The sequence below is a fragment of the Alternaria viburni genome (assembly GCF_023758015.1).
Source record: "Alternaria viburni strain BMP 2772 chromosome Unknown scaffold_19, whole genome shotgun sequence".
Lineage (NCBI taxonomy): Eukaryota > Fungi > Ascomycota > Dothideomycetes > Pleosporales > Pleosporaceae > Alternaria > Alternaria viburni.
Window position 1 is genome coordinate 329,945 of NW_026055788.1, and position 26,811 is coordinate 356,755.

A 26,811-nucleotide genomic window follows, 5' to 3' on the forward strand; every position below is an offset into this window, starting at 1 on the left:
TCCGAGGTCTGTCTACCTAGGTAGCGAAGCAAGACCACGTGTGGACGGACATGATCAGGAGCTCCACATATCCATCTTGTGACTGCCTCTATAACACGGATGAACGCATTTTAGTCGCGAAAAGCATGAAGCGAAGTGAGGAGAATGTGCCCGGAAGGAGATGGGATGAGATGCGTTTGGTGAGAGGACAATGGCGATGACGACTGGCGGCCACGCGAGATTGACGCGCCAATGTCGATGACTAATCCCGCGCAACACGCGCCTCACGTCACGATGACTCGTCATTCTTTCCAGTTGATTCATTCTGACTACTCATTCAATTTTCAATACATATCTGCGTCGTGGGCTTGGGCTTGGAGCCATTTCCTGTTCGGACGCGACGATATGCAAAACATTATCGCCTTTCAGACGTATCCTCATACTATGGCCTGATGAGGCACAGCGCTATATTACCCATTCAATCCAACAAGTTCACTGACGTGAAGCCAGCATTCCAGATTGAATCAATGTCCTCCGTCCGTCCAACGAATTCGTATACGTCCTACCTAAATCCAAACACCACTGGTCCTGCGCACCCTTATCCGTTCAACAAACGCTCTCCTTCATTTTTGTACAACTTGAACGCCTCGTGCAGTGAATCCGCAGTCTCACCAGGAAAGAGATGCACAAAGAAAGGGTAGCCCTTCTTGCGCTTTACCTTCCACATGAAGAGCTCTCGCTTGGCTTCGTCGTTCCAGCCGGTGAACACGAATTCACCATTGTTGCTAGGTGATGGGGCTTTCACGGTCTTTCGAGGAGCTACAGGTGTACCTCGCAAGGCACCATCACGGCTACCAGGAACTGGAGTTGAAAAGGCTGCGGAATAATGATTTAGCGGGAAGACTACCAAGGTGTTTTGAGTCATCTTACTGCCTGGCTCACGCTGCTGAAGATCTACTGGAGCTTGCGGCTGTCCAATGGAGTTAAAGACAACAGGACCATGTAGGCCCCTCGGTGCTTGGCTTTGCCTAGGGTTTTGTGGAGCTGCAGCTGCAGTTGAAGATCCAGAGGCCTGCGGATTGGCCCTGACTGTCCTTGTATCCGGCCGAGTACGACGAGAAACCACGAAGGCCTCGCCGGTCCATACCCTGTCGTCATCCACGTACCGCCAAGCCTGAGCCGGGTCTTCCCATGGGGGTGGATTTGCCGCTGGGGCTACGCATGAAAATTAGATTGAAGACTACAGTATCGTTAAAATGGCTTACGTCGAGTGTGTAGGCGACTGGCTGGTCCATGTGGCTGCATGAATGAAGGTGCAAAGTCCCCGTCGTTGTTGGGGAACAGAGACTCGTCCAGGTATTTCAGGGGGCGATATCCAGCACCACCAGAAGGTTCTTCGTGATTGGGGCTGTCGGAGTTCGAGTTATTGGCCATGATACTGTATATGATGATTATTTGTTATAGGTTTGACGTTGCAGAGGGAAGACGATGGCAAAAAGGGGAACTTATAAACACTGAAGGTATGGGAAGCAAGGCAGAATCGACCGTGAGCACGACACTCTTCTGTGTGTATATACCAGGTGAAGGCAGGAGAAGTTGAGTCAAACATCCCTGAGCTATTCAAAGACGACATGACCTTATTGTTCCTCGACTCACGCGTGTATACTCCTTCTTTATGCAACAATACGAGTACGTTTGCTTGTTCCGCACGTAGATGGAAGCTGATCACTTGTCCTTTGAGCAAGCTTACTATTGTGTAGGCTATGCTAAACGCTTAACCTTGGAATGAAGTCACATTCAAGATCGATATCATGGCTAAGGAATCAAGAGCTAGGCAGCCTCCCGGCCAAAGGCGAAAAATTCATGAAAGATTGCAACCCGACTAGCTTGTTTGTACAGAATACCACAAATGTGCCATCAAAACCAGCCTTCCGCTACGTCTTTCACGAGTGGGCCAAACTCTCGCATCACTCACTGATACCGACCGAAATATGGACCGTCTGGAAGTACCGAGGGCGCCTCGTTCCTCTGGCTAGCCATTATAGGACCTTGGTAACCTGGGGAGACAGGAGATATGTGGTTCGTCGACATCACACCTGGCTGTGACGCGTTCCTTAGGGCGTTATCATTATAGACTGAGCCCCATGGCAGTGGATAGTTCAGAATTTGGTAGTGTGCTGCTACCGGGAAGTTATAGTGTTGGCCAACAGGCTCGCCGGATGGTCGAAAACCTGGGGCAGAGTACCGCGGAGGACCGATATGTACGTTTTGATCTGAATACGGCCCATGGACTTGACTGTAAGTTGCCCGGGCGGGTGTCGCATACTTGACTGAGAAGTTCTGTCAGCGTGGAACCATATTGGACTCTCTGTAACACTGACCTCGTTCCATACTCAGAACGCCGCCGAATTCTCGTCGAAATGTCATGATAATCTCGACCAAAGCCTTGCTGTCAATGTGGTACGACAGCCGTTGAAAGCTCATCTGCAGCGCAAGCATTGTGTTACCTGCGGCCGCCGGCAGTAGGTCGAATGCACCATTGAGAGCCGTCTTCAGCGCGTTCTCGTTGATGTTTAGAGTGGCTGCGAGTACGGCCAGAGCAGACTGCGCTGCTGGGCTGCCTTCGTTCGTGCGGACGGCGACTACTGACTCCATGTGGGCGACTTGAAGGAAGTGGGGAGAATGGACTGACCTTCGAGAGAGCCATAAGTGACATGCGGTGAGCGGAACTAGGCAACTACAGTGAAATGTGATTGTGGAGGTGTTTCACGGTGAATTTCGCCTTGTCTAGTTTACCTACGTAGTTCAACATTTCGACGACTTGACTGAAAATCATGCAATCAACAGTATCGCCTCCGTGACTTACTATCAGATTGCCAGGGCTCGGTGTATTCTATTGAGCATGGGAAGCCCTGGGGATAGGCAAGAGACCCACGTCAGCCAATGTAAAACCTAAACACCGTGGAACCTACATTGGGTTGAGCTCAGCTACTTTGCATGTTTTTATCTTAATGTAGTCTGCAGACCTATTCAGGTTTTTTTCTTGCATGAGTGCTGTCATTGTGGAGGTGCTGGCGGTGGCAGGCCGAATAGGGCTAGGGTGTCGCGCCTGGCTCAGCCGCCAAAACCAAATAACGTCATTGTTCGCGAGTTTCGCTTCGTGCCCAGGTGGGAACTGCCACGCCCTTACCCTCCAGCTCAACAGAGCCCATCCCCCCGTCCACAACAACCATGGCAACGCGTCGAAAAGCCGACACCGACATCAGCAATGGGGCTCCTATCACAGCCGGCATGCCCAGCGGTACCGTTCGCTCTCCGTCCGCGCGCCGCTCGCCCTTTCTCCCCACCCGTCTCGAAGCGCAGCTCATCGCCATCTACCCATTGACGCTCCTCATGGGAAGCGTGTTCAGCATAATATCGCCGTCAAACCGCAGTGCGCCCTACTCCGCCGTCCTCCAATCCCACCCCGCCGAATTCGCGCCCTCGTACTTTGCGCAGAAGAAGAACATCTTCAACGTATACTTTGTCAAGCAGGGCTGGTTCTGGACGACACTCGCCTTCGCCGTCTTCGTCACCTTTCACCCTGGATTCGGTCAGGGTGCCAGCGCGAGACGCATCCGAGCGGTGATGCGATATGGCGTCGTGACAACATGGTGGTGCTTCATGACGCAGTGGTGCTTTGGGCCGCCGCTGATTGACCGCGGGTTCAGGTTCACGGGGGGCCAGTGCGAAATCATCAGGGACCCGGAGGCGAGGGAAGAAATGAGCACCACGAGAGAGTACATTACCGCGGCGACATGCAAGGCGGTTGGTGGAACATGGAAGGGCGGACACGATATCTCTGGACACGTCTTCTTGCTCATACTTGGCTCGTCACTCCTGTGGCTAGAGTTTCTGCCTGCGTTGACGCGTGTAGAGGGACTGAGGGATGGAAGGCTCATCACCTTGCCCGATGGCAAAGTTGCGAGCGTTGCAGTGGAGAAAGACCTCGTCAAGTCTGAGGGCGAGGCTACTGCGCGTGGCGTCAAGTTCGCGCTTGGTGTCGCCGCACTGATGTGGTGGATGCTCCTCATGACGGCCGCCTACTTTCACACTTGGTTTGAGAAGTTCACGGGCCTTTTGGTTGCCTTTGCAGCGTTGTGGACTGTTTACTTCCTTCCAAGAGGCGTCCCACAAGTCAGAGCGTGGTTGGGCATGCCTGGTGTATGAGAACCGTAGCTACGAATCGAGCTATGGGTGATGGCTTTCGTCCTGCGGAAGGCATAGCAGCGACAGATCCCAAGCTGAGAGTGGAGATGCCACAGACCGCAAGACGGGTTTATGGGTTGACGAGTCAAGCGTTTGAGCAAAAGCTTATCCAGCGTCAGTATAGTTTAATAGCATGCATCAAGACTTAGGCCCTTGTACAGCACTGACAGCTGGGCGCTCTAGCCTCGAGCATGGGGCGTCATGGCATCATGGTGCTCAGGTGATGTCGAAAGTAGGTTCTTCTGACATTTTCGCCAACAGTATACATCCCGAGATTTGTACCCGTGCCATGTTTTCTAGCAGCTGGCACCTCATTCAAGGAAGAATTGGATACTCTGGAGCCTACGTTGACGTTGGGCCGTATACTTTGCAGCTTTCCATGTTAATGTAGGCTCTAAGGTGTCCACTTTTTCCCTGGAATGAGGTGCTGGCGCTACTTGAACGGCTTTTCTACGGCAGCCACATCGTTTTCCTGTAGTTTTCCGCTCAACGTTGTGCTAGTGTACCTGATGAGCGATGGCAGCTGCAGCCTTCTATGGGACCGTTGACGACATCAACCGCGGCTAAACGTCGCACCGACCCAGAGTTGCACCGTCCCTTCTCCATCCGGCATCCTATCCGCCGACTTCCGCAGCTGGCCCAATCACTGCAATTTACGCAGAGTTCCATGGCAGAAGAGCTTGTCTGTCGACCCCGGACCCTCCCCACTTCCCCTCACGATGATCAGTCCACTGCATCCCCGATGTAAGCTAGGCATGCGACCAGGGTGGTTGGGAGTGTACTTAAGAAGGTACCTTGACGAATTTTCGTGATGCATTGCTCACCTGCAAGATCTAGCAATGATTGGTATCAAGGGTCTCGCGTTGAGCCTTTTGGTCAGCGCTGTCGTGGCGCAAGATGGTAAGATATGGCTATACGTTACAATAGAGGCAGTCGCTAATTCGAGGCAGCTATTCAGGCATCTGGCACAAACTTCACACTTACCGCCGACGGCATGTCATACCTGTTCCACGTTGATACCGAGTCTGGCGACCTCATCTCAGATCACTTTGGAGGACCAACCGACGACTTCACACCGCCAGCCTACATCCTACCATCCGGATGGGTAGCTGGCGAGATAGGCAACGAGCGTCGCGAGTTTCCCGATATTGGCCGCGGCGACTTCCGTTTACCAGCTATCCATATCGAACACGCCGATGGCGACACGATATCCGCTTTCCGCTACCAATCCCACGACATTGTACAGGGAAAGCCTTCTCTGCCAGGACTACCTGCGACTTACGGAGAAGCTGGCGATGTCACGACGGTAACCGTGCACATGTACGACAACGTGTCGGACGTTTCCGCTGTATTGATGTACTCAATCTTCCCCAAGTACAACGCTATTGCACGTAGCTTCAGCATTGCGAACAACGGTACTGCTGATATCGTCATCGAGAGAGCGTCGAGCTTTAGCACCGACTTCCCCAATCTCGACCTCGAGATGATTGAGCCCCACGGTGATTGGTCGCATGAGTTCCAGACCGTGAGGAGGAAGATCGATTATGGCGAGACTTCGTGAGTCGATATGCCTAGGCGTTGCTGTATATATACTGACATCTATCAGGTTCCGAAGTACCGCAGGATATGCATCTCATCTTCACAACCCTTTCTTCGCGTTGGTTTCGCCAACCACCACCGAATCTACCGGAGAGGCTTGGGGCATCAGTTTAGTGTGGACTGGTAGCTTTGAAGCTACAGCACAGCGCTTCTCCAACGGCTATGTGCGCGTTCTCATGGGCCTTAACCCGCTTCATTCCAGCATTCGCGTGGCACCAGGGGAGATGTTCCAGTCTCCCGAAGCTGTCGGTGTGTACTCCTCTCAGGGTGTTGGTGGCGTGTCGCGCTCGTTCCATGATCTCTATCGCAATCACCTCTCTCGACACAAGTTCACGGACCAAACCCGCCCCATTCTGCTCAATTCGTGGGAAGGGCTGAGTTTCGATATCAACGAAACGTCTCTGGTCAGCCTGGCCGGCGAGGCGGAAGAGCTTGGAATTGAACTGTTCGTGATGGACGATGGCTGGTTTGGTGTCGAGTACCCGCGCAACAATGATACTATGGGTCTCGGAGACTGGACACCCAATCCAGCAAAGTTCCCCGACGGTCTAGGCCCGTATGTGGAGCAAGTCAATAACTTTACAGTGTTGAATGCGTCGTCCACGCCTTTACAATTTGGTATTTGGGTGGAACCAGAGATGGTAAACCCCAATTCTACCTTGTACCATGAGCACCCCGACTGGGTCCTGCATGCTGGAAAGCACCAAAGGACGTTGACACGAAACCAGTTGGTTCTAAACGTAGGGTTGCCGGAAGTCCAGGACTACATCATCAGCTCGATTTCTCGTGTACTCGATTCCGCCAACGTCCAATACGTCAAATGGGACAACAACCGTGGCATGCATGAGCTTGCTCGCCCATCTGATGACTACACCTACATCCTCGGTCTGTACCGCGTTATCGACAACCTCACAACGAGCTATCCTGATGTACTCTGGGAGGGTTGTGCATCAGGTGGAGGCCGATTTGACCCTGGTCTTCTACACTACTGGCCTCAGCACTGGACCAGTGACAACACCGATGCTTCAAACCGTCTCACGATCCAAATGGGCACATCACTGGTCTACCCGCCCTCAGCAATGGGTTGCCACATATCTGCAGTTCCCAACGGTCTCACCCATCGCAACATCAGCATCGAATACCGTGGTCACGTCGCTATGATGTGCGGCTCCTTCGGTCTCGAACTCAACCCCTCCGAACTCTCCCCAGAGGAAGCTTCTGCCGTGCCTTCCATCATGGCCCAAGCCAAGGCTGTGAACCCCGTCGTCATCTCCGGCGATTTCTACCGCCTTGCGCATCCCGATAGCAGCAACTGGCCTGGTGTGCAATTCGTCAGTGCAGAAGGGAACCAGAGCATAGTCTTTGCGTTCCAGCAACAGTACATGATCAAGCCCGCAGCACCTCCGCTTAGACTACAGGGCTTGGATCCTAAGGCGAGGTATAGTAACGATCTGGACAATGCCACCTATAGCGGGGCTACATACATGAACGGCGGGCTTAACATCGCGTGGCCAATGGGCGACTACCAGAGTAAGCTCATTTGGCTGAACAAGGTCTGAATACGTCAGTACGATAGTACTCTAATCGAATCACTATTTTGAATGCGCGGCAACGCGGTACACTTTGAAAATGTGGGTGCTTGTTCAATCTTACGAAATACTGTTCATTGTTCACACTTATTCTCGCCTGGCGTTACCACGCTGATTGGCATGTCTTGGTTACGAATGTACCGTCAGTGGTAACGAAAACAGAAGCTTCACCAACCTAAGCTAAGACTACTACGATGCAAATAATTCTGGGTCTAAAGCTCCGCCAGTGGCCGAGGGCATATGGCCTTCCATCCGTTCTGCGCGATAGCTCGAACCTTGTGGTCTTTCACGGCATCCAACAGCTTCGCACATTTGCCCCCGGCAAGCACGGTCAGATATTGGTCTTCTATGTCCCTGCTGACCAGATGGTACCGGCACAGATAAGCGACGTAGTTGGCCAAAGCGTCTACGATAGGATCTTCTACCGTTTCCTTGCGCGTTATCTCAGCCACGAGGACTAATTCATGTGCCTCCACGGGACGGTAGATGAGGCCGCATATGTAATCTTTGATGATCTGAGACGTGTATTGCGTCATTCCCAGCACCTGCGCAGCAAGACGCAGCTCTAGACCCTTCTTGACGTCTTTAGGAATGGGGATATCAGTGTACTGCTGGTCAGTACAGATTGCTCGCAGCCACTTCACGATCGTCCGCATGGAATTGAGAGAGACGTCCTTGTGGCAGAATTTCACCCAGGTATCATCTGGGTTAGCCTCTAAGTGCTGGCGGAATGCCGATGAAGCAGCGAAGAAGGCTAGCTTGGGCATGTTGACGTTCACTTTGTTGCCATTGGGGTCTAGAACCTCCACTTTGATGGTGATGTTAGGGGCTAGCTCCTTGCGCGCGGAAGCTGACCAGTTGCGGAGGTGGTTGCCGCCCTTCAGGTTTGCCATGTCTGTCAAGACTTTGTTGACTTGGCCGGCGGGCGAGAGGGTATTGACGTAGGCCCTTGTGTTGGGAACGTTACGGCGACGGAGGTTATTGCTCTTCGTAGGGCGGCTGCCCTTGGACTGTTCTGAAGTAGTAGACATCGCGGTGGCTTGTATCGAATCAGCTCTTGTCAAATCGGATGTCGAAGCTTGATGTTGCTGACGTTGCAAGTGGTGTTAATACGGTAGAGAGCAAGCGAGAAGGGTTAAATGATCGTCTAGACGACTTGTAAACCTACAACAGCGTCCTATCGCTGCCAGTGACTCGTGCCTGAAAAGAGTGTGAAACTATCGGATGTGAGTGGATGAAATTTAGTACTCTGGTAGAGATCATCAGTAGGTAGAGCGGAGTGAATCAACCCAGATCACTATGCGCATAAGGGAGTCTGGGTTCTGATGGTGAATGATGATGTAGAGACCAACGATCTGGTCCTCGATGGCGCTGGGCGGTCTCATTTGCGTAGCAGACTCGTTACCATGGAGACGAAACTCTGCATTCCAGCCTTCACTGTTGTGTACTGCATCACTCGACATGGAGATGATGCCGCTACGATGCGCGACGGCCATCGCATCCAGAGGTACTTAGCTTCGCTCGCGAGCGCGATTAACACAGCGGCACGGTCTTCTGTTCTGGCCACACGCGTGGACCATTCTTAACTAGAGCTTATGAGCTGTCTCATGAATGAGCCGGATGAAACTCATCGGTCTTTGTGCCCAGCAAAAGACTCACGCGTGAAGATCGGAAGTTTTCAAACGGAACCGATCGAAAGCCATATATCGATGCGTGGCTGATGGTACGGGTAACGAAAGTCATCAAAGAAGTGCGCTTGATGACAATTAAGGATGGGGGAGATGAGACGCCCAGTGGTGTTTAAGCGGGGCCCGGTATGTGACCTCGCCCGGTCGGAAACGCGTGCGCACGTGCTCTCGATGACGTGCCTAGCTCGACTTTCCAGCCCTCACGAGAACGTGGCGCGGCCACTTTCCGCCCATCTACCGAGCGGCGCTCTTTCACCACCAATCCTTCCATTCACGTCGTGCGAGCGTATCTTTGACTATCCTGCAACACGCGGTAAACCTGGGCTCATAGTTATTCACATCGCATTCTCAACCCGCCCGACCTGATCAGAGCGCTGCTCGCCAGGCTTGTCACCTAGCGCGACGTGAACAACATCATAGAAACCCTTTGCCGGAGAACGCATTCGAGGTCTGTGTCTTCAAGCTCATTCAACCTTAACAACAACACCATCCGATTGCGCGCGATGTCAAGCAACGTTCACCTGACGCGAGCGGTATAACGTTGCCGTTGCTCTACGGCTACAAGGATATACGCAGTTTTAGGCCTCTGTCTCATTTCCTTTAGCAGGGTGACATCTCCCCCGCGGGGCCAGCCCCGACAATTCTTGTAGCCCGCCACGTTCCCTACCGCGTTTCGGAAACAAGGCTGCGTTTTAGTCTCTTCATTTGGGTCACGGGGACACGTTTCTGAATGTCTGTGCCCTGCCGAGTTGATGTAGATCGCGTTTGCGACCAGTGAGGATTATTGCCTAACCAGGAACCAGGATGCAGGGTAGTGAATTGAGAGGTGCAGAGTTTCTTGGCGGCTGGTTGACTGTAAAATGAGGCAGACTACTTGTGGCGTCAGCTCCAGGAAGAGTGATCTTACGTCCCTTGAAGAGGAGACTGCGCGCCGTTCCCTGCTCTCAACTGGCGTTCGGCGACCTCATACCTGAAGCCAACCACATCACAGGACAATATCGCACCCAACGCCGACAATGGCTTCCCAACAAATGTCCGACCGGGTGGAGGGTATGACCACGAACCATACGCTGTCTCACAAAACCTCTCTTGTCGTCATCGTCTTCCTCGCCCTCGCCGTCTCCCATACCCTCGAGGTCTTCGTCAAGATCTTCCGCCTCTTTCGCACCTATCACGGCGTGTACTTTTACACGCTCATCGCAGCCTCGGTCGGTATCGCCATACATGCCTTTGGGTACTTCATCCGCAACTATGGGATATCCGACTCGGCCCCGCTGGAGATCGCCTTGGCGTGTGGCGGGGGCATGCTCATGATCACTGGCCAATCCATCGTACTCTGGTCACGACTACACCTCATCAGTTCTGGAAAGAGAGATTGGTGGTTGCTCTGCATGATCATAGCAGCCTGTATAATCGTGCAAGGAGGGGCGACTGCTCTTTTTGCTGGCTCGAATTCACCGAATCCCAAGAGGTGGCTACAGATTTACGAGAAGTGGGAGATCTTCCAGGTCACCTGGTTCGTCTTCCAAGAGTGCCTCATAAGCGGCCTCTATATCTATCGCACCTTCGCTCTCATGCGCAGCTCGGCCGCCTTCCGGGGCCCACACGCCAAGCGGGTCTTCAACCATCTTATCATCGTCAACACGGTGGTTATCTTGCTCGACGTCACGATCCTGGTTCTACAGTACATAGGCCTGTACGAAATCCAAACCAGCTGGAAGACACTCGCATACGCCATCAAGCTCAAGCTCGAATTCGAGGTCCTCAATCAACTTATCGCATTCGCAACGAGGGGCTTCGATGCGCATGCTGAATCGCACGATATATCCGGAAGCGCGGCCTTGAAGGACGACACAGGAGATCTTACACGGGATTCTCGATTCGGTCACTCGGCGCATCTCCGTATGGACAACGATGGAACAACAGCGCTACCGATGGGGAATGTAATGAAGAAGACGGATATCCAGATCAGCGTCGAGCCGGATACTCTGAGCGAGAGAAGTGCAAAGGTGCTATACGGGAGGGATAGCGGGGCGATGTGTTGAACACATGCGGACGGGCCGAGGGCAAAAGGCCATTACTTGACGACCATTGACGCCAATACACTACACAACCCTCGGGTGCCGAGCCGCGAGGCTTGGTCCGAGCTTCCCCGTACTGGAGAGGATATACTGCTTTCATTTTGTTTTACGACCTTTTTGATAATGGTAGAGGGCTACACTAGACTTAGACGATTTCTTCACGATACCCACTTGCTCTTATATACTCATTTTAATGAACTATACGATTGTCAACACGATTTAGTCAGGCTGATGCAGCAAGTATTGAAGTAGTGAATGTAAGTTTTTCTGCGTTACTTTTGGGGATGACTGACCGTGAAGAAGATGGGCAGGTGGTCGCAATACAACGTCATGGGGTTACAATACATCTAGACGACTATAAACACCGGTGATTACCCAACGTATGATCACTACACTTGCAAATTTACTAGCCGCACGCCTCAGTAAAACATGCTTGACACCTACAGTGCGGAGCGCGGGAGCGACGATCGAGCTCGTAAAGGTATCGTGAGATTTCAGACATTTTAAAAAGAGAATTCAGGTCTGCTCCGTGTTTACCCGGATAAGAAACAAGTGTGCGCGATGCGACACCAATATCACAAACCAGAGTGTCGAAGGCTAGTTCTTCAACCCTGATCCTGACCGAACAACCCATCCACCCATCCATCTTCGGCCCAGTCCGCCTCCCACACTGAGCCTTCCTTCCGAGCTAGAGCCGCGAATGCTCCTGGTGTCTCTTCAACCACACGCACATCGATACCAAGGTCGTTTAGCTGCGCGAAAACGTATGTCGAGACGTCGCCTTCGAACTCCTTAAGTCCAGCACCGTAGCCACATCTGCACAAAAGCACGATCTTATTCAGGGCTGGCACCTCCGTCTTGCGCTCGACTATCATGTTGAGCCATGTAAGAATAGCCTTGGTAGGACATATTACGGTGAGTGACTCGAGGCTTGGAGGAGGTATAACACTGCTAAAGTAGTGCAACTCACCGAACGTATTGCGGGCCTCGAATACAAGTACACCTTGCAGAACCTCCATCTTCGTCAACTTGCGGAATGAGCTGAAGCTGTGCAGGTTCGTACAACCACCGAAACAACGCCTGGGATCGAAGTGATCAGACTCCTCGTAGTCGATTTTGATGAATTGTAAGCTTGCAGATACGTTTGTGTCCTCACTCAGAGCACGCGCGATATGCTCGAAAGTACCCAGCCACTGCTTGACAACAGTCGGGCTCCTCACAAACAGTATCTCCAGACGGGTGATGGTAGATCCAGCGAAGTCTTGTAGCAGGATAGGAAGCTGGTAGCCATGACTCATATGGGCGTTATCGTTTAGCTCATTCCAGTCGCTTCGTATGATGAGTGAATGGAGGCTGGCACAGCGGGGTAAAAAGCACCGAGTTGATTTGTTGCCGAAGAAGACATGCTCCGGAGTGGGCAGATCCTCACTAAAGTACTCCCACGAGAAGTCGATCTCGAGGACTTGGAGGGAGATGAATGGGAATCTCAGTATGTCGATGCTCAAACCGGAGACTCTCAGGCGCTTAACGTTGTGGAATTGCTTGAAGTCCGACCAGCGGCTTGGTGGTAGCTGCATCAAGTCGCTGTAGATGCCATAAAGCGAGCGAACGACGTCGAAAGCGGGTATATCTATGTCGTCCCTGTGATAATTGCCCATACAAAGCATGTCAAGATTGTCGCAAAGAGCAAGAAGCAGTCCAGCTAGCGAACTCAGCCGACCGAGTAACAGAGTGCACCGCCAATCAATCTCTTCCATGCTCTGAAATGGGTTCCCGGCTCCGAGAATGCTCAGACTATCGAGACTTTTAGATATTTGTAGCACCAAAGCTCCAAGCTCGTCGCGAGATGTCGTTGGACGTGTTCTGGTGAATATGCTTCCGACTACCACAGTGTCACCATTGCTGTCGATACGCCAGCTGGTCGTGGAAAACGTTAGTTGGCGGATCTTGCTTCTCAGTTCCGGTCTTTCAACGATGGTGCGCACGAGGTAGATGACGCTGTCACCTCGGTTACGAGGCAAGCTGATCGTCCGATATAGGAGCTCATCACCGATGGCTTTGAAGCGACGCGATGTCCGAATCAGATTGCCAAGCGTCGGGTTGTCGCCCTCAAGGTGTTTGGCTATCTCAAGCAGCAGCTCGTCGGGTAGGTCGTTGATCGAGCGGAGGTCGGGTCGAAGAATATCCAAGGACAGCTCGGTGACCGCGTTTCTCCGCTTCTCTTCGATCACTGTCGGCGGAAGATCCATCGCAACAAAAGTCCCGGGCGGGTTCCGTTGGCGATGTCAAATTGCTAAAGCAGTTAGCCAAGGCGTACGATGAACTGACGTGCATGGGGTGACTTACTTCTCTTCGAAGTTACGCCAGGATCGCGGGTAACAAAGGCTTGTGACGACAGTTAGAAGGTTCGCGATAAACTTTTCAGCTTTACCAAGCTGTGTATTCATTGACCACCTAGGCAACCAATGAGCGTGCTGCAAACGCCGGTGTCAGGCACGTGATACGGCGGCGACACACCGCCCGCGTCCGCTTGTAGCACGTCAACCTAGGGAAAAGTGAACACCCTGGGGTCTACATCGATGTTAACACACCCACTTTGCATGTACACATGTTAGTGTAGTCTGCAGACCTGTTCAGCTTTTCCCTCGTATGAGGTGGTAGCGCAACGTATTCCATGCTCATCTTTTGATGTCGCGTCCAATCTGAAATGACTTGGCCGTTTTGTTCCCATTGTGACTACGTACCTAGAACCGGGGTATATAGGGCTCGTCTGAGACTTCAATCTCAGTAGACGGGTACAAGTATGGACCTAGATCTTCTGGAATCCAGACGCATCTCCCGTTTACCCTCTCGCAATGTCCTCTCCAGTTCCATCTAACGAGGTGGTGCTTAATGACGCGCCACTTCACTGCAGCCCAGAGATCTTTGTCGTACTCATCACCCCAGACTCGCTTGTTGTCGAGCTTGTTATGGATGCGCAGAACCTCGTCGAGATCAACATCTCTGATGTGTTGGCCTCTGCAGTAGTTCTGATACCATGGCATGCGATAGTTAGGAGCATTGGGATGATCTCGAAGAAGCTTTCTCAGCTTCATACGCTCATTATACACCAGCGCGTCGGCTACATCGTCTTTGCCGCGGTTGTCAAAGATCCTTGTGCCGTCTTCCCTGTAGGGATTTCTGGGGTCGAAGTCTTTGGGATTTTGCTTGGTCCCTATCCCTTGGTCCTTGGTCCATTGGTCGTATGGTACAGGTAGGTAGTCGTCGTCGATCTCGTCGAAGCTTTTTCCAACGTGCTTTCCATAGGTGAAGACCCACTTTGAGCCCGGCATTTCTGGCTCTCTATCGAGGAAGTGATATTTTAGGGCTATCCGGGTGTAAGTGTGTTTGTGCCCACCGGTGGCGTAGATCCAGGAATTGATCCATGAAATTGGTGCTTCACCAAGTTTGCAACCGTTGTAATAGCCGCCAAATTCACTATCGATTTTGTAGATGTTATTCGCCCAATGAATGAGAGCCTCACGTAGACCAGGTTTTGAGTTCACCACGGCATCGTCGTCTGCTATTCTTGCTAACTCTTCGTCGGAGAGGTCCTCAAGGGTGCGGCCTTTGTGTTCTCCGAAATCGAGCTGATAGACCTCAACTTTCACGCGCTTGTTATCCGGCGACAGGGAATCTTGTCTTGAAAGGAGGTCCGGAGTCTCCTCGCGCTCCCTCTTGAACGACATGGTGGATGGCTGGACTGCAGTCGCTTCTTGACGAGAATCGAGCGTTCCACGTTGCCAATTGCAGTACGTCAGTAGGAGATACTATGTGTTGCAACCCTTCCAGCACATGTAGTATGAAGAAGAGAGTTTTAAGATATGGTAGCTCAATAGAGCAATGAGTGGAACGTTGGATGAAGTGGATAAAGAGGTTACGGGTCACAGTAGACGAGATGGACAGAAGCGGGGTGCGCGCAGACCGTCGAAGCTATCCCTGCCAACAGCCTTCATCGCTGGGCATTGTCCAGCATGTTCCATCGCTTTATCTTCAGCCTATCACGGACGTGCTGCTCCGCATCCTTAACGTTCCTTCTGCGGCGTCAGAGGGTCTGCGATGATCGCTGCCGTCTTGCCGGCGTTTCGTCCCCTTGTGACGTCAGACCCGTCCGCGCCGGCGCCGTTCCAACCACGCACGTTTCGTGCCTTGCATCGACGGGTACCACTAGGCCCGGCTCGATCCATCGCGCGGTGAGTGAGCCCAGCTGTCGCAGCATTGCAGTCACGAATATTCAACTACAGAGCTGCAACAGAGGAACTGAGGTTACAACCGGCAGCTTCCTGCCGCTCGCTACTGCAGGGGTCAATGTATCGTATGATTCGATGAACTACCGAGGCACATCGCCCCGGGCCTTCTCGACGCATCGCACCTCCTCCATTTCGCGGCTCCGCCACGCGCACACCACAAGCAGCAACGACGCCATGCGGTACTCATCCTTCACATCTCTGCCTGTATGAGATGCGCATCCACTGAATTTTACACGCGACGTATGCGACAAACCCTTTGGTACAGGCGTTTAGGACACAGCGGCATTAGCTTCGTCAATATTGTGGATAATTTTCGCATCAATTTCATCTTGTTACACGCCATCCATCGCACGATAACATTACGAGACCAGCAAGCCTCCCATTCGATCGTCTCTGAGCTGCGTCCCATACCACCCACCTCACAACAGATCTACCGCTAGCATCTCATGAACAGCTCCATCAAATCTCATCGAGACCTCGCCTCAGTGAAATACTGTATGCGGGAATGTCTGTTGCCCCGTTCGCGATCGCGACCTCGCGGATCATGGTGTATAGCATCTTGGTCTTGGGCCAGCGCGCCCGAGGCGGCATTGTGGCTCCCCTGCTCATGAGCAATTCCAGTAACTCCTTGCTGTTTCGGTTGAGAGCAACTTCCATCGGCGAAACCGTCTTTGTGGACCTCTGATATCTAGGAAAGGCGCCATTAACATCTGCACCTGCATCCAGAACCGCGGCGACGATCGGGATGTCGCTGACCTTGATGGCGCAGCAGAGGAAGTTGGTGAAAAGGGTTCCGTCGTTGATTTCCAACTCTTCGTCGTCCAGAAGCAAGTTGACCATGTCAACATTACCGGTACGACATGCAATTGTGAAGAGGCGATTATTGACCAGGCTGCCTGATGGATTCAGGCGCAGGATAGACTCTACTACGTCTGTGTTTCCGTGCTCGATGCCCATCTCGAGCCACCCGTTGTACGTGCGCTTCTCAACCCTGCGAAAGATTGTCTGGCGGAACTTGACAAGCTCATCCACGAAGCGTGTATTGCCAGCCCGGATAGCGGAGCAAATTGCTTCTCCAAAGTTGTAGTCGTAAGAACCTAGAGTATCACGTTTGACCGACTTCTTGAGGTTATTCAGGTGGTGTAAGACTGCATCGAAAAGCTCGTCGTGTTTCGAAGTCACAGCCATCACCAGAGGGCCTTCGCCGAAGGTCGTGTAAGGAGACCAAATCGCGGGAGGCATTTGCGCTAGCAGAGGGCGAATCAAGTCAATCGCCTGAGTCGACATAGCCGCTACGATCTTCTCCCAGTGGTGAATGTCGGCGCCGTTTTCTGGATTGTTCCTCAACTGAATGGCTGGGTGGCGGTAGGAACGCCTCCAATTCATCATCATATACATTACTTCGTCAGGACCAGTGACTCGGACAAGACCTTCAACCATGCGGGTCTCAGTCTCCTTCCGCTGTCCTTTCGGGACTGAGAGTTCCGAAACCAAATAGCCAATCATTCGGTGGATCGTATTGAGTAGCCGGTTGTCGACATCGGCGGGCTTGTTCAGATGGGCAAGTATATACGTTGTGATGTTGGCAGTGATGACTCCCGGGATCAATCCAACGATATGCTTGGGCTGATTGCTGAGCAGGTCATGCTTGATTTCGCCAGCGAAAGTGTGACAAACGCTTCGAAGTTTCCAAGTGGCCCTGGGGCTATCAGAGTTGAGCGAGTGGATAATGTTTTGGAATATCTCCGTGGGTAGATCCAGAAGTTGCGCCATGTTGAGTTGTTCTTGCGCTCGGTTGATGTCGTATACGGCGACTGGGTCGTTGGAAGATGGAGAGTTATATGTGGAGGAGCTAGTGGCTGGGGGGTGCTTTGTCAAATACGCTAAACAGCGCGCTAGTGCCATATTAAGGTGTTCGTGTGAAAGGCCTTCGCCCCGCCTAGGGTAGGCCCAAGCGCTGAAGAGTTTGGTCACATTCACTGCCACCATCACGAGAAGTGGCTCGAATTCGTGCCCCATAGGTAGGGTTTGCTGCATACATGATATCAGATCTTAACAATTAAACAGCTTCCAAGAAAGCGTATCCTTCTACTAGGCATGCCAGGTGTCAGGATATGGGAACGATGGTCTGTACCGTGGTGGAAATGAAACGAAATAGCTCTTGGGGTAATTCTGTGCTAGGCCTTCAGCGATGATGGTAGGTGTATAGCTCTCGTTACATCAAGCCTTACCAACTAGATACGCTTGCACCATATGTACTCGCATAGCCTGCCCATCTGCAACTTAAAGGACCAAAGTATACTCCTAGCACCTTGGCCCAACGCATACCATCACCATACTTGCCGTCCACCAGTAACAAGATTTCCTGCTTTCCATGCTGCAGTTATCAGTAGCCGTGTATTTCCCCACAGATGCAACAGAGATTTGAAGGCAGCAAGGTCTCTTTAATGCTTTTGCTTCGTCGATTGCTTCTGGGAGACTGCCGCATTCTGAAGGACGGCTTGCATCTTCTTTGAGAGGTGCCAAGTATAGGTAGCAGGAACGCTGGCTCCGCATTTGATCAAGTAGTACACCGCGTCGAAGTGGTTCAGATAAATAGCATACTCCAGTGGTGTAATGGCATCGCAATGCTTCAGACGATGGGTTGTTATAACCAAATTAATGTCTGCACCAGCTTCGACGACTGCGCGAATTACCGCAACAACACCAGCTCTTATGGAAGCCGCCAGGGCTGACATCTGGGCGCTACTAGAGTCTAGCTGAATGCTTCCGTAGTTGATGAGAGTGGTAACGATAGCTGAGTCTCCGGTCTTAACGCCCCGTTCGAAGATAGTAGTGTTGATATGGAAGGGCTTGGTGTCGGGTGCGGCTTGGAGAAGAGTTCTGAGGACGTTGTTGCTTCGTGAGAGAATAGCACGATCAATCCACTGACGATAATAGGTTTTGTCGGGAAGATTCAGGTAGCGACGAAGGTAGCCAAGCAGTAGCTTTACCATGTCGACGTTGTCATCTACGATAGCTGGTTGCATGGAGCCAAGCATACTGTATGGAGAACCGACATTCATTACCTGACTCCTTTTGAACCTCTTGGACTTTTGTTCGTCCAGGACTGTCATCATTAGAGTGATCATCTTGTGATCATCTTGTAGAACAGCAGCTAGCATTGGCTCTTCAAACACATCCCGCGAGAGTGAGGTAGGAGCTTGGCGTAGTAGTCTTGCGACTACGTCGTAAGCACCTACACTTATCGCCGCGATGAGCTGGTCATGATAGGTGATATCCTTGCTCAGCGGTTGGCGCAGTTTCTTGTATCTTTTCTCGCTCACGAGCGAGGTTGAGTCATTCAGCCAGAGAAAGGTAGTAAGAAACGGACATGTCTGCGCAACGCCTGCACAAACCTCCAGGAGAATGTTACGGCCGTCGAGATTGTCTGTTGCGGTGAGCTCCTTGGTGACATACTCCACCATTTTCTGTATCTTGGCGGGAAGCTCCGGTAAGACATCGCGTGGACTCTTGACGTGATATGCGAGGTAGTGCTTCATGTTGTCTTTGCGGGTGAGTAGGGACAAGGCATAGTAGCCGCGAAACGCCTGTCTAGGTTGTACGGCTAGAATGTTTGCGCTGATCTCCTGATCAAAGGTTCCTATGAAATTATCAGCCCTGAGCATTTGCGCGACCACGGGAATGAGAGTCTTACGGCATACGCTTCGCAGTTTCCAAGCACATAGGATACCAAAATCACTGACCAGGCAGTTGATGACGTGCCTGAAGATCTCAGGCGGGAAGTCGAGCAAGTCCATCGCTGTGACTGAAGTCGTAACTCCAAGCTCGTCACTTCTCGAATCTGTCTTATGTTAGTACATATTGCAATCAAGCCGACGGGGATTATTTACGTAGGGCTTTCAGTCCTTGCAATCGCGACACAGTGTGGTGGAGGAAGGAAGGAAGCAGAGTGGGCTGCCTCAACAGGGAAAGGGCCTGTGTGCCAAGCTTTCCTGGTCCAGGCAGAGGTAAAGGTAGTCGCAACCGTCGATCACCTCGACTTATGTATAGCCCTGGCAACTGCAATTCGAGGCGAGCGCGACTTTGATGACGAAATAGGCCGTCATAGGTACCAGGCAGCCATGATTTTGAGCAGAAAATAATGACTTCTAAGATAGGTACAGTACGAACCCCAGCGCCCGCAGATCCCATAAGTAAAATAGTAAAAGAACGTGTCCAAAGGGAGCTGCCCGCCGTCATCGCAAATGATCTAGTATGGTCGTCCAATCGTATGGGCTAGATGATGGCTCCAACCTTGTGCTGCGCCTGATATTTCTCGATATCTTCCTCGCTCATTCTCTTGAAGCGCTTATACTTTAGGACATGTTTGCCTCCATCTTGGCTGATCTTTGCTTGTCGCAGCACCTCGTACGTAGCCTCATGCATTGGCCAGCCCTTCATGTTGGGCAGACGTGCGCCTGCATCGATCAGACGCTGAGTTATGATCGGATTCTTCTTGAATATCGCGAGTTCAATCGGAAGCATGTCTTGACGGTTGAACTTCGACTTAGTGTTCACGCTGGCTCCAGCTTTCAAAAGTAACTCGACGATCTCGATACAGTCCGAGCGAACGCCCTCAATCATAGCAGAAGCTGTTGTTTTCGTCTGCAAGGGATCGATGTAGCCTCTATCGAAGAACAACTCGACGATGTCCTCACGTCCATGCGTACATGCGATAGAGTACTGAGCGAAGGTGATGCGGGCTGCGGACCGGTTCCTATCGCATGATGTGTATGCTGTGTCCAACACGTACTGAAAGACGATCAGAGTCGACTCGCGGATGGCTTGCTCGAGCAAAAGGTTGTACATAGCCTTTGAGAAAGTGAGCCCTTCTTCTTTATACCAGGTAACAAGAATGGTAAGTATCTCCAAGTCGGAACGTTCGAGAACACGAAATATCACCTCCATGAGACGAAATCCGTTCTTCTTCTTATACCGCCAACGAAACGGATGTGCCTTCAGAAGCTCTTGCACTTCTTCCGTTTGTTTTGGGTCCTTCAGAGCAGTGCCAAGATGATGTAGCATAGCTTTGAGAACGGGAATCTGTCGATCTGTGCTCGCTCGCTCAAGTGGACTTCCGAAAACAGGATGAGGGTCGTAGTTGCTGAGTGATTTCATCACAGTTCCAACAAGATCATGATGTCCAAGGCTTGACGCAGCTATAAGCTTGTCCATTTCTCCAAATGGTATGTGAGAGAGGAAATCCCCGTAGTATGCATGTTCATCAATCAGAGCACAAAAGACCGTGCTAGCCGAGGTGGGGTGACCTAGTTTATCGCAGAGATCCCGCCTTAATACTTCTTTCTCACTATTCTTGGTGATTTCTAGCTCTTCTGCAAGGTAATCGACCATGTCATTGATTCTGTCGGGTAGATAAGGCTGGGCCTCCAGAGGATCCTTGCTGCGGTAGTAGAGATAGAGACCAAGATTCCGAGAAAAGATCGTGTGTAGTGAACGCCAAGGACGGAAGGCTTCGATGGACTGTTTTGCGAAGATGTCGAACGTTATAGCTGCCTTGAATGTGCCTTTACTCGGTCAGCTTGCGCTCGGAATATGAGACCTCACCACCGTTGTACTCACGACAGACCCCACGGAGCTTCCAGGCTTTGCCGATACCAGCGATAGAAACCAGCTCGTGGGCGACATTCTCAAACACTTCCGGTGGGAAATCTAAGAGCGGCATTGTAGCAGACGGTATCGACGATAAATCTTTGGTGCTTCTAGCCTGCGAGGTGCTGACGTTAGCTTCTTATAAGAGATTAAGGCCACTGTGGTACCTTTGTAGTCTGTATACTTGCTTTTGCGCGCTTCATGGTGATATCCCCGCGTTAAGATCGCCTCAGTGAACAAGTCGGGGAAATGAGGATGAAGAGAAAGTTGGAAGAGGAGTACAGTAGTTGCCGTGCTAGATATACTGCTCTAGTCTGGCGCTAGCGTAGTGGTTGTACTCTTGGTAAGAGAGTCGTCTCGGTGGGTAGCAAGGTACCCAGGTAAAGGTAGCAGTGATATATACACGTCCCGTACAGCTGTCCGGGTAAGCCCAAGTAGCCAGTGAACTGGCAGGTGATGTGCAATGGTCAGTCCTGCACCTCGTCCTCCATGTACTCCTGCAGCAGGTCCTTGCGGCCGGCGTACGGCGACGGCTCGACATACGTGCCCTGGAAATGTGCCATCCAATTCTCTCCTACTCGCGCCGGCGTGCTTTCCCGGTCGACTGGGATTGCCGTGTTGCTATCACAGACGCTCAAGTCGCCTATGTCGAAACGAACATTTCCCTCGCCTTGTTGTATCCCTCGCATAACGCGTGTGAACGATTCAGAAAAGAAACAGCAACTGTCCAGGAGGCTAAGCGGGCTTATGGGACGTGGAGCGAGCGATTCGAGTGTTCTTTGCCACCTGGCATCTTCGAGCATTTGCTCAAGGAGAGCGAGCGTGCTTGCAGTGTTTCTGGAGTGGAAGATCAAAGACAAGCGATCGGGAGACAATCTCGATGAAAGAGCCACGGCTTCCTCAAACCACCGCATGAAGGCCTGAGATACGCGCACTCGTTCTATCTCTCCGTCGATGTCCCAGACTTGACCATCGTGGTATTGATCTACGAGTTGCTCGAAATAGGGCTGACCGATCTTACTCGTGATGGCCATAGTCTTTGTATCCACTTGGCGACGAATACTGATGCGGGGATACTGTTGCAAAATGCTGACCAGACCCAGGCCATGGCACTCCGAATATGCTATGCTGGCGTGGGCTTCATCGAGTACAATCTTGCGAACAGCGGATAGAACGCTCGGGTCTAGACCGTTGAGAAATTGTATGGCAAGCGCAGCTGCGGAGAAGTAGCGCTTAATGGGACCGTCCTCATATATGGGGCTATCACTCTTTGATGAACTCGAGGAGATGCATTGTTCTTTCAGCGAGGCGATTTCTGCTGGGTTGGGTATCATCCAAGGGTCAGGGGTCCCAGCGAGCAGTGATGCTACATTTGGCTGTTCAGGCCGCTGCCCAAGGACTTGATCATCTTTCCAAAACTCCCACCACCTTCTTGTCCCCTTTCCCCGGGACAGCATGAACTTGACGAATCCACGATGAGTGGAAGGTGGATGACGCCAAAGTCTCCAGTCAACCACCATTTGCAGGGGGGTCGGTGCAATCGTTTCATGACCTCCGCGAAGGCGGTGAAGCAGCGAGAGACATTGGGGAAAGTCGACTCCGGCATGCTCAATCATATCTTCGGTGATGGCTTTACGAACCTTGTAGAGTTGGTAGGCGGTCTTTATATGAATCCATTTGAGAGCGATTGCAAAGGACGCGGCTCTATCGCTCGTCTCACGGTCGACCCAGCCCGTCCGAAAAGTGACGGTATTTTTTTCAAAGATGACGGGTCTTAACTCGTGGGCTACTTGACTGCAGGTTTGCATGAATGCGAGATTGATCGGGTCGCCGTTGGCTGTGCGTAGCCTGCGCGTGCGCTGATTATAGAGATAGCCGCCATCCTGGGCGGCATAGTAGGTATAAATCTCATCCCGTAACTCTCGAGGCAGATCGAAAAACCCCAGCATGGCAATGTTGTAAGTGGTGACGGGTTGCGGGATAGGTTGAGTGTTCTGATGAAATGGGTGAGTGATGATGGACAACTAACGAAGGAGCGAGCCATGGACCCCACACATGTCGCCAAGAGGAAGCGGTAGCGAGAGCGCTCAACCATGAGCTGCGCTGAACGAAGTGAGACTAGCGACATCGCTGTGCCAAACAACACCGATGCCTAGAGCACTGCGTTGTCTCTGTGGCAATGCGTGCAAGTGCAAAAAGCACGAAGATTGACCGAGACAGTGTCGGTTGAAGAATTGATTCGCGTGCCAACACACCTCAACCGGCATGACGTCTCTAGTGTATCGTAGATAACCCAAACGCCGTAACAATGCAGCCTGTATAAGGATAGAGATCCATGTACACCATATGATACATTCCGTCATTGTAACCCATCCGTCTCTTCTGTTAACCCGCTCATGATGCCATCACCTGAAGTTGGCTGTTCCTGGCACGTCCTTGATCTCCTCAAACTTGGTGCCCATCTTCACGACGCTGTATCTTATCAACCGAGGGTCCAAGCTCATGGTTCGCCGTAAAGCGTGCTGTGCGCGGGCGCTCGCATCGAAGCGCATAATGAAGTGGTGGCCGTAGTGGTGTGTGGTTTGCAGCTTCTTCGCTGGCTTGGGGAGGAGGAAGGTGCCCCAGTTGGAGACGCCGCGGACTACGCCTTGTTGGTCGAGGACAATCTTTCCGGCGGTTTTGGCGATTCTGGAGCATATCGGGTCAGCGTTTGGCTGGGGGTGTTGGAGGGCGAATTTACTCTTTAACTTCAGAGAGGCGGCCGGGCCGTACCTGCACCTGTTAGCATGTACTCTTGTGATCAATGCGACGCTCCTCCTACCACTCCGATCATCTCGTACAGCATCTTGCCTCGTTTGCGCCGTGGTGTTGCTGCCGTCGTGCCTTCCGTCGCGAAAAGTGTTCGAATGCGGCCAACCTTTCCGTAATCGCGGAGGAGCTCCACCAAAGTCTTGGCGCGTGTTATCACCTCTCCAGCGCCCGCAACTTGAAGCTTCACAACCCACACACAATTCGCTACAATGGCTGCCCGGACTTCAATCGCACGCGCTGTGCGCCAATTCACCTCCGCCGCCGCGAAGAGGCCATCACCATTCGTCTGCCAGAGGTGGCAGCAGGCGACTCAGAAGCCACGGTTATTCTCGGTATCTGCCGCACGTACGCACATCTGAAGCTCTGAGAAGCAATTGAGAAGCGAGCATGAGTCCTGACTGAGCGCAGTGAAGGAGAAGAAGTACACCGAGGACCATGAGTGGATTGAGATGTCTGCAGACGGCAAGACATGTATGCGCACCCTCCCCCACATCCCCACATCCCCATACGCCCTTACTGTCCAAGCGCTCTGTGACTGACACATCGCGCAGGCACCCTAGGTATCTCCGAATACGCGGCTAAGGCCCTCGGCGACGTCGTCTACATCGAGCTACCCCAGATCGAAATGGACGTTAGCGAAGGCGACGCCATCGGTGCTGTCGAGTCCGTCAAGTCTGCCTCAGACATCCTCACACCTATCTCTGGTACCGTCGCGGAAGTCAACTCAGCGCTGGAGCAGACTCCAGGCAATGTCAACAAGGACCCCGAGGGCGAGGCGTGGATCGCCAAGATCACCGTGTCTGGAGAGCCAAGCGGCAAGACCATGACCAAGGAGGAGTACGCCGAGTTTACTGAAGAGTAAACGTGCGGGAAGGAGTTTGAGGGAAGGAAGGATGCATGGGATACAGGCACCTAGGCGCATACTTCAACATGAAATGCGAAACTTCAGTCAGAACTTCACTCTGCGCGTACCGGCCATCGAGATCGTCGTACTTGCGATGATGACTGCAGAGAATTGACAGCAAATAGGAATGCATTAACATCCCAGGAATTTCGTATATTTCTACTCCAAACGATCCTCCTCTTCCCATGCTGTTTCCGACTCCCCAATCCTGTCCACAGCTTCAGTCACCATCTCCGAAACCTCCAAATACAGATCACGAAAAGCTTCCTCCTTCCCTCTACCCCTGCCCTCAAGTATGATCTTATCATCAACGACAAGATACATGACGTATGTGCTGTCGCGCGCAGGGCGACTACCCATCTTCCGCACACGAAAATACACGTCCGATCTGATATCCAGCTGAGGGAAGTAGCCTTGCTTATATAGCCAGGCCATATTCGCTACTCAAGAGGTCAGTAAACATACACAATATTTGAATACGGCCGATCAAGCGAAAAGCGAGGGAATTGAATGCGCGGGTCATGGTAAGGAGGGAAATACTCACTGGTCAAGCTAACATCGGACTTGGAGACCCGAAGCAAGAGCTCGTTGAATCCAATGGAGATGTCTTGTAGCGACAGATATTTGCGATCTGTATCTTGTTAGTTGATTTCGCTCTCATTAAAGTGGAGTTGGAACCAACGTACCGTTGGCATGCCATAGCCTAGTATCTTCGCGCTCTGCGACTTCCTCCGCTGACTCGGTTGAAGCAGATGGCGACTTCAGTGGGCTTTTCATGGATTCCGAGGGTTTCTCTTCTTTTCCAATACCCATGGAGAGGGCGACGTATCCCAGCATGGTCGTGGGAGGGAGCATACACAAGACGCATATCGTAGTTAAAATCATAGCTTGGTGTTGTAGATTGATGCACCAGAAGGCTTGTTGGTTTCGAAAAAGCGAGGGCTGATGGTGAGTGCACACTTCGCTTATATATAACATCCAGCGCTTGATGTCTGGCTGTCGCTATGCGAACCTTGGGAGAGATGTTCAGGAAGCGAGAGTAGCCAGGTTATGTCTTCCACGCCCCAGAGACGACGGGCCAACCACACCTTCCGCAATTCATACGACCCATGAACAATTATATGGTCTCGAATGATAAGTATGGGAACTCTACAAACTTCTTCCCAGTGTCCCAAGGTTCACGTATCTCAGTCACATTACGCTTCTAACCCTTCGAAAAAAGCATCTAAAAACACCCGCCCGCACCAACACCTCGATAATCCAGCTAAAAATCTGCAAGTCGCACCGCCGCACACGTTCCTGAGGCTCAAAGCTGATCCCGAAATCTCATCAAAACTCCAACATGACGAACGGCAAAGCCATAACACCCGGCGAAAGCGCCCTCACTACAGGCCCAACTGCAGATCCCAATCGACCATCATCTCCAAGGTCCTTGGTATCAGAATTGAGAGTGCTGCTGGGAGTGATAGATTCCCGCCCGAAGCCCACTTTCGCACAATCGCAAGTCGCAGTCGAACTCAAATCGGCATTCTCACGTTATTTTATCATCTACGACGACGACGATGATGATGACGAAGATGATGGTGATGTGTGGCTGGAAAAGAGCATAGGTGCGCAAACTCCCGCCCCATTCCGACTCACATCCCGCTATGCCGTGGCACTGTGTACTTCCCTCAACACGACCAGCTAACACGAAAGCCAGAGAACCTATCTTTTCTCGCCGTAAACAATCGCTTCCCTCCCAGCCTTTCGCTGAAGGACTATGCAAAGATCGACGTGTTGACCTCTCTGCGGGGTCATGATCAGTATGCCATGCTCCTAGTGCACGAGAATAAGGTGTTGGTCGAAGGACAAGCTGGCGAACATGGGAAAATGGCCAAGGGCTTGTTCAAGTCCATTGCGATGGAAGTTGGGAGGGTTATTAAGGAGAGGAAAGAGATGGGCGAGAGATGGGTCGGCCCGTGAGAGAAC

The 26,811-nt window shown here is 52.0% G+C and overlaps 15 protein-coding genes across 15 annotated transcripts; 5 read left to right on the forward strand and 10 right to left on the reverse strand.

Moving 5' to 3' along the window:
- Window positions 1-577: 577 nt before the first annotated feature.
- Window positions 578-2,634, reverse strand: J4E79_008220 (uncharacterized protein; the record flags this gene model as incomplete). Its single annotated transcript, XM_049357079.1, has 5 exons — window positions 578-798; window positions 1,096-1,194; window positions 1,245-1,417; window positions 1,955-2,036; window positions 2,361-2,634. The coding sequence occupies 5 exons, from the start codon at window positions 2,632-2,634 to the stop codon at window positions 578-580; spliced, it is 849 nt and encodes a 282-aa protein (XP_049208443.1).
- Window positions 2,635-3,210: 576 nt separating this feature from the next.
- Window positions 3,211-4,188, forward strand: J4E79_008221 (uncharacterized protein; the record flags this gene model as incomplete). Its single annotated transcript, XM_049357080.1, has 1 exon — window positions 3,211-4,188. One exon carries the CDS (start codon window positions 3,211-3,213, stop codon window positions 4,186-4,188), a length of 978 nt encoding a protein of 325 aa, XP_049208444.1.
- An 878-nt stretch (window positions 4,189-5,066) lies between these two features.
- Window positions 5,067-7,385, forward strand: J4E79_008222 (uncharacterized protein; the record flags this gene model as incomplete). The annotated part of the gene is made up of 3 exons (XM_049357081.1): window positions 5,067-5,127; window positions 5,178-5,784; window positions 5,834-7,385. The coding sequence occupies 3 exons, from the start codon at window positions 5,067-5,069 to the stop codon at window positions 7,383-7,385; spliced, it is 2,220 nt and encodes a 739-aa protein (XP_049208445.1).
- A 242-nt stretch (window positions 7,386-7,627) lies between these two features.
- On the reverse strand, window positions 7,628-8,446 carry J4E79_008223 (uncharacterized protein; the record flags this gene model as incomplete). Its single annotated transcript, XM_049357082.1, has 1 exon — window positions 7,628-8,446. The coding sequence occupies one exon, from the start codon at window positions 8,444-8,446 to the stop codon at window positions 7,628-7,630; it is 819 nt and encodes a 272-aa protein (XP_049208446.1).
- Window positions 8,447-10,119: 1,673 nt separating this feature from the next.
- J4E79_008224 (uncharacterized protein) lies at window positions 10,120-11,148 on the forward strand (the record flags this gene model as incomplete). Its single annotated transcript, XM_049357083.1, has 1 exon — window positions 10,120-11,148. The coding sequence occupies one exon, from the start codon at window positions 10,120-10,122 to the stop codon at window positions 11,146-11,148; it is 1,029 nt and encodes a 342-aa protein (XP_049208447.1).
- Window positions 11,149-11,789: 641 nt separating this feature from the next.
- On the reverse strand, window positions 11,790-13,433 carry J4E79_008225 (uncharacterized protein; the record flags this gene model as incomplete). The annotated part of the gene is made up of 1 exon (XM_049357084.1): window positions 11,790-13,433. The coding sequence occupies one exon, from the start codon at window positions 13,431-13,433 to the stop codon at window positions 11,790-11,792; it is 1,644 nt and encodes a 547-aa protein (XP_049208448.1).
- A 495-nt stretch (window positions 13,434-13,928) lies between these two features.
- Window positions 13,929-14,912, reverse strand: J4E79_008226 (uncharacterized protein; the record flags this gene model as incomplete). Its single annotated transcript, XM_049357085.1, has 1 exon — window positions 13,929-14,912. One exon carries the CDS (start codon window positions 14,910-14,912, stop codon window positions 13,929-13,931), a length of 984 nt encoding a protein of 327 aa, XP_049208449.1.
- A 1,020-nt stretch (window positions 14,913-15,932) lies between these two features.
- J4E79_008227 (uncharacterized protein) lies at window positions 15,933-17,246 on the reverse strand (the record flags this gene model as incomplete). Its single annotated transcript, XM_049357086.1, has 1 exon — window positions 15,933-17,246. One exon carries the CDS (start codon window positions 17,244-17,246, stop codon window positions 15,933-15,935), a length of 1,314 nt encoding a protein of 437 aa, XP_049208450.1.
- Window positions 17,247-17,917: 671 nt separating this feature from the next.
- J4E79_008228 (uncharacterized protein) lies at window positions 17,918-19,273 on the reverse strand (the record flags this gene model as incomplete). Its single annotated transcript, XM_049357087.1, has 1 exon — window positions 17,918-19,273. One exon carries the CDS (start codon window positions 19,271-19,273, stop codon window positions 17,918-17,920), a length of 1,356 nt encoding a protein of 451 aa, XP_049208451.1.
- A 478-nt stretch (window positions 19,274-19,751) lies between these two features.
- J4E79_008229 (uncharacterized protein) lies at window positions 19,752-21,198 on the reverse strand (the record flags this gene model as incomplete). The annotated part of the gene is made up of 2 exons (XM_049357088.1): window positions 19,752-21,040; window positions 21,081-21,198. The coding sequence occupies 2 exons, from the start codon at window positions 21,196-21,198 to the stop codon at window positions 19,752-19,754; spliced, it is 1,407 nt and encodes a 468-aa protein (XP_049208452.1).
- Window positions 21,199-21,592: 394 nt separating this feature from the next.
- On the reverse strand, window positions 21,593-22,459 carry J4E79_008230 (uncharacterized protein; the record flags this gene model as incomplete). Its single annotated transcript, XM_049357089.1, has 1 exon — window positions 21,593-22,459. One exon carries the CDS (start codon window positions 22,457-22,459, stop codon window positions 21,593-21,595), a length of 867 nt encoding a protein of 288 aa, XP_049208453.1.
- Window positions 22,460-23,530: 1,071 nt separating this feature from the next.
- On the reverse strand, window positions 23,531-23,970 carry J4E79_008231 (uncharacterized protein; the record flags this gene model as incomplete). The annotated part of the gene is made up of 3 exons (XM_049357090.1): window positions 23,531-23,813; window positions 23,866-23,897; window positions 23,947-23,970. The coding sequence occupies 3 exons, from the start codon at window positions 23,968-23,970 to the stop codon at window positions 23,531-23,533; spliced, it is 339 nt and encodes a 112-aa protein (XP_049208454.1).
- Window positions 23,971-24,145: 175 nt separating this feature from the next.
- On the forward strand, window positions 24,146-24,798 carry J4E79_008232 (uncharacterized protein; the record flags this gene model as incomplete). The annotated part of the gene is made up of 3 exons (XM_049357091.1): window positions 24,146-24,281; window positions 24,345-24,407; window positions 24,488-24,798. The coding sequence occupies 3 exons, from the start codon at window positions 24,146-24,148 to the stop codon at window positions 24,796-24,798; spliced, it is 510 nt and encodes a 169-aa protein (XP_049208455.1).
- A 201-nt stretch (window positions 24,799-24,999) lies between these two features.
- Window positions 25,000-25,677, reverse strand: J4E79_008233 (uncharacterized protein; the record flags this gene model as incomplete). Its single annotated transcript, XM_049357092.1, has 3 exons — window positions 25,000-25,280; window positions 25,385-25,471; window positions 25,527-25,677. The coding sequence occupies 3 exons, from the start codon at window positions 25,675-25,677 to the stop codon at window positions 25,000-25,002; spliced, it is 519 nt and encodes a 172-aa protein (XP_049208456.1).
- Window positions 25,678-26,182: 505 nt separating this feature from the next.
- Window positions 26,183-26,805, forward strand: J4E79_008234 (uncharacterized protein; the record flags this gene model as incomplete). The annotated part of the gene is made up of 2 exons (XM_049357093.1): window positions 26,183-26,450; window positions 26,543-26,805. The coding sequence occupies 2 exons, from the start codon at window positions 26,183-26,185 to the stop codon at window positions 26,803-26,805; spliced, it is 531 nt and encodes a 176-aa protein (XP_049208457.1).
- Between the last annotated feature and the right edge of the window lie 6 nt (window positions 26,806-26,811).